The sequence below is a fragment of the Carya illinoinensis genome, chromosome 2 (assembly GCF_018687715.1).
Source record: "Carya illinoinensis cultivar Pawnee chromosome 2, C.illinoinensisPawnee_v1, whole genome shotgun sequence".
NCBI classification, from domain to species: domain Eukaryota; kingdom Viridiplantae; phylum Streptophyta; class Magnoliopsida; order Fagales; family Juglandaceae; genus Carya; species Carya illinoinensis.
The window spans coordinates 2309127-2314013 of NC_056753.1; the positions used below are offsets into that span (position 1 = coordinate 2309127).

At 36.1% G+C, this 4887-nt stretch overlaps 1 protein-coding gene across 1 annotated transcript; it reads left to right on the forward strand.

The window, feature by feature from the left end:
* Positions 1–928: 928 nt before the first annotated feature.
* On the forward strand, positions 929–3246 carry LOC122301957 (protein JINGUBANG-like). Its single transcript, XM_043113300.1, has one exon. It carries the CDS (start codon positions 1552–1554, stop codon positions 3028–3030), a length of 1479 nt encoding a protein of 492 aa, XP_042969234.1. The 5' UTR covers positions 929–1551; the 3' UTR covers positions 3031–3246.
* Positions 3247–4887: the final 1641 nt, after the last annotated feature.

A 4887-nucleotide genomic window follows, 5' to 3' on the forward strand; every position in this document is an offset into this window, starting at 1 on the left:
AAAATATGTATATTATACTATATATGTTAACACTAACCCAACATGTTAATTAAGCTTATCGTGTCAAAATTTCAAATCCTAACACAACCAGTTAACATAACGGGTCGTGTCGTGTCAATTCTTTTTTATTCTTTAGTGAATATTATGAAATAGCGTTTCAAACTGTTTATGTAAATGGGTTGAATAGGCTCGAAACTAACTTGTTTAACGTGATTAAATTTAACATAATTTTATATAAATGTTAAAATCACAATATATATAAAAATTATAAAACTAACTACAAGTCTAAAATTACAATTCAAACAATAAAAATATCAAAATTAAAATTCTAACAATTTTACTTTTAGATAGAATGGTATAATTGTAACTTTAACTTTCTTAACGTGCCATAACGGGTTAACCCGTTATCAACCTATTAAGCAATCGTATCTTAACGGGTTAATTCATTTTGACCTAAACCCGTTAAAACTAAATCTTAATCCACTATTATCTTGTCGTATTGGATTAATAGGTCGTATAATATATTGTCACTCCTACTAGTATTAATATCACTATAACTATATATATTACTAATATCACTACTAATATAATATATAGAATTAGTAATAATGTATAACATATTTTTTTATGACACATTGACACTTAATTAAAACTCAACCGAAATCAATAAAATCAAAAATAATAATTTAGGAAAATAATTGATGAGGTATTGATTTTTAAAAATTTAAAATCGATATATGCCAATTTAAATATATAAAATTTGTCTAAAATCAAACTTGACGGTTACACCCCTAGTGGCTAAAAATCCTCTTTCCCACATTTAATGCAGACAAGAGACAGTTCGATAAATTTAGTATATCTAGACCAAGTCAAATGTCAGATTTTCCTTGTACCAGTAGACGACTCCATTAACATCTTTTGTAATTTCCGTTCTAATTCCCCGGTCTTCAAACGTACGTCCTGCATGCATGCAGTTTGGTCCGCAACTGCATGCAAACAAACGTCCGGGCCTCTGTTTTGAGTCGTTTGACCTTGTTTGTCCCACATGATCCAAAGGCGCTGTGCTGGCCTTCTTCGGATAACACCGTCGTGCCCCCATCCCCCGGCAACGCAGATTGATCGATCATGTACTGTTATATCGTCCATTTTATAATTAAATAATGTCATTTTATTAAAAGTATTAAAATATTTTTGTTTAAACTTTGATTTTACATAATTATCGTTCATTTAATTTATAAAAAGCTGTTAAAAAAAAAACAAAAAAAAAAAAGTTATACTTCTATTCTTACTTAAAACCTCAAACTTCTGTTGGGCGAACCGCCCAACAGAAATCTCCCGTACGTCTCGAAGGTATGCAATTTAATTCAGTTTTATTAATGTCTAGTTTTTCACTTTGTTCTTCCTAATATATATATATATATACATACATGCATACGCCCGTATTCAAGAATCCATAGCATCTTCCTTTTTTCTTTTTCTTTTTTTTTGGTTCTTGTTCTTCTTGTACTTGTAGCGAGAAATATTACGTACTGTGAAAGAGAGATTCATAGAATGAGAAGCACGTCAAGAGGGCACCAGATATTCTTCCAAGAGGGAAGCAAACGTGGGCGCAAATTTGACAAGCTAAAGAACTCGGATTTGGATGATCATCATAAGGAGGAGGCTGGTGATCGCTGCATCAATATTACTCGTCGGCTCAGTAGCAATGCTTCGGTGTCGGATTCGGAGATTAATCCAGCAGCGCCTAAGTGTGACGTGAGCAATTCTCTAATGGTGTTGGAAGACCGTTGTCCTTTCGAGCCTTCGACGTCGAATTCTCCTTTCTCCAAGTCGCCATGGTCATGCCACATGAGTCCTCGACCTCATGATCCTTCGTCGAGCGATGCCTCCGGAAACGCACTCGTCGGCATGCTGGTTCGCAAAGAAGGCCCTATCTACTCGATGGCAGCCACGGGGGACTTGCTGTATACTGGGTCCGACAGCAAGAACATTCGGGTTTGGAAGAATCAGCAAGAGTTTTCTGCGTTCAAAGCGGACAGCGGCTTGGTTAAAGCAATAGCCATTGCCGGGCGGAGAGTCTTTACAGGTCATAAAGACGGAGGGATTCGAGTTTGGAAGGTGTCAAAGAAAAATGAAAGCGTTTACAAGCGTGTAGGGACGCTACCCACCATGGGAGATTACATCAAAAGCTCGATGAAACCCAAGAAATATGCAGAAGTGAGGCATCATCATAGCGGGATGTGGATCAAGCACTACGATGCCGTCTCGTGCCTTAGCTTGAGCGAAGATAGATCTTTGCTTTATTCAGCTTCCTGGGATAAAACCTTTAAAGTCTGGCGAATCTCAGACTCCAAGTGCTTGGAATCTATCACTGCTCATGACGATGATGTGAATTCCTTGGTTGCGGGTTTTGACGGCTTGGTATTTACTGGCTCTGCTGATGGTACTATCAAGGTTTGGCGGAGAGAAAGGCAAGGCAAGGGAACGAAGCATTTCTTTTCTCAAACATTGTTGAAGCAAGAGTGTGCGGTGACAGCATTGGCCATTAACCCTAAATCCACCATTGTTTACAGTGGATCATCGGACGGGCTTGTTAACTACTGGGAGCGCGAAAGCTCTCTGTCTCACGGGGGCGTTTTGAAAAGCCATAGATTGGCAGTGTTATGCTTAGCCACGGCTGGGGAGCTAGTGTTTAGCGGATCTGCGGACATGGTAATATGCGTGTGGAAGAGAACGTCGGCGGGAGAGCACACTTGCTTGTCGGTGTTGACGGGCCACACCGGGCCGATCAAGTGCTTGGACGTGGAAAAGGATAAGGAATCCAAGTCATCGGACGAGCAGCGGTGGATTCTTTACAGTGGCAGTTTGGACGAATCCGTGAGGGTGTGGAAGCTTTCGGAGCAAGCGCCAAACAACATAGTAAAGTTCAATCAACAGCACAACAGTACTACTACTACTACCGGCGCGGCGATTTTGAGATCAGCTTTAAGCTTCTCCACTCGTGGACGATCGAGCTCAGTAAAACGTTAGACGGACGAGGATTTTGTCTGTACGTACGTATGTCATTTGGATCGATGTCCCATGCATGCATATATGCAGTCGTCGCATTATAAATTCACTACAAAAAAAAATAGTATTTTACGGCCAATTTATAGTAACGAAAAGATTATTAGCAACCAAATTTAATTGCTAATAATTTTTTCGTTATTATAAATTAGTCGCAAAAGGTCATTTTTCTTGTAGTGAAAAAGCTATATTCTATTGCCATTTTGATTTGTTCAATTTAAATTAAAAAAATCTATTCATCATCTTCTCATCATTTGATAACGTGACATTAGATGAATTGAAATTATTTATTATATTTTACTCGTAAACTTATATTATATCTATAATAGACGTCTATAGTACTTAGTTCTATATCAACATGTATATGTACTAAAGTATAACATATTACACATAGATTTATTCTTTTGATTTATAAATGTGGATTAGTGTACGTAGTTTTTATTTATTTGTTCTAATTAATAAAACAAAAAACAGTGAGGATCATATATAGGAGGTGTGATTCGTGAATATTATTAATTATATCGCTCTACGACTGATTTCTTTGATGCAAATCGATTAAGAACCAAAGATCAGTTTCGAACTCAATACTTTCTCTAGTTAGTTCCCAAACTGATCTCATATCATGTCTAAGAATGTATTAGAGGTAACGGATTTTAGCTATTTTTTTTTATTTTAATTTGTTAGAATCTAGTTAATTAGCATTATTAGAATTTGGTTAGTTTGTTAATGGAGCACTTGCAGCGCTCAAGCCTTGTATACAAATACCTCTCATATTTATGATAGAAAGTTAAAAACACAAATAATATGATCTGCAGCTCATCTTCTTCATTTTCATTTCTTTTTTATGGATAATTTATTATGATCCCGAAGGTTAATGGCTTAGCCTAATAATTAGTATCCAACAACGCGCCTCGTTCTAGAGCTTTTGAACTGATGGATGGGTTTTTAACAATTGATATCATAGTTGGGGCCAAGTCACAAGTTTGAGTTATGGAGGGAGTGGCAACCTATAGGTTAGATTAAAATGTCTTGTTACTATACATGAGTATGATGTCAAATCATTGAATAGTGAAAGATGAGTGAAGTCCCAAAAAGGAAAGGACTATCGACGGATCAATATCTTTAGAGTGGGCTGCCTTTGATGTTGGATTCAGAAATGTGGTAGAGTATTATCATTCTAAAGGTCGTTAAAGGCAATTAAATTAGTATTCAATAGTCTTAAAATTTTCTTTAACATAATCTCTCTCTCCCAAGTTGCCAGTTCTTGACAAAATGAATGACACTACAACAGAAGTAGTTTTTTGAGATAAAAAATTTTTGTCCCAAAAACAGTGATTCTGTCCCAAAATGTTTTTAGAAATGAAAAAAAATTGTTTCAAGGTTTTTCCAATAACAGTGTACCAAAAGATATTTTAGGACGAAAATCTCAATTTCGTCAAAAAATAAATCTTGTGAAATGAATTTGAGTAAAACCGTTCGATCAAGTTCAAACGGAACTTTTTTTTTTGGGACGTTGGAATTTCATCCCATAATCAAGTTTGAACGGTACAAAATTGCTTTTTGAACGTTTAATATGTTTGAATGCATCATTCATGAGTGGCCGATTGGTACGAAGATACGTTCTATCAAATAGCACTACAACAAAAAACATATTTTGGGACGAAAATTTTCGTCCCAAAATATATCGATTTCGTTCCGAAAGATTTTTTGGGACGAAAAAATTTCGTCCCAAGGTCGTCCCAACATCACTGTCCCAGAAGATATATTGGGACGAAAATCACAATTTCGTCCCAAAATATATCTTTTGGAACGATTTTGAAA

What these genes read in the sequence shown, in the direction of transcription:
- LOC122301957 (XM_043113300.1), top strand. Translation starts at nt 1,552, where the DNA reads ATGAGAAGCACGTCAAGAGGGCACCAGATATTCTTCCAAGAGGGAAGC.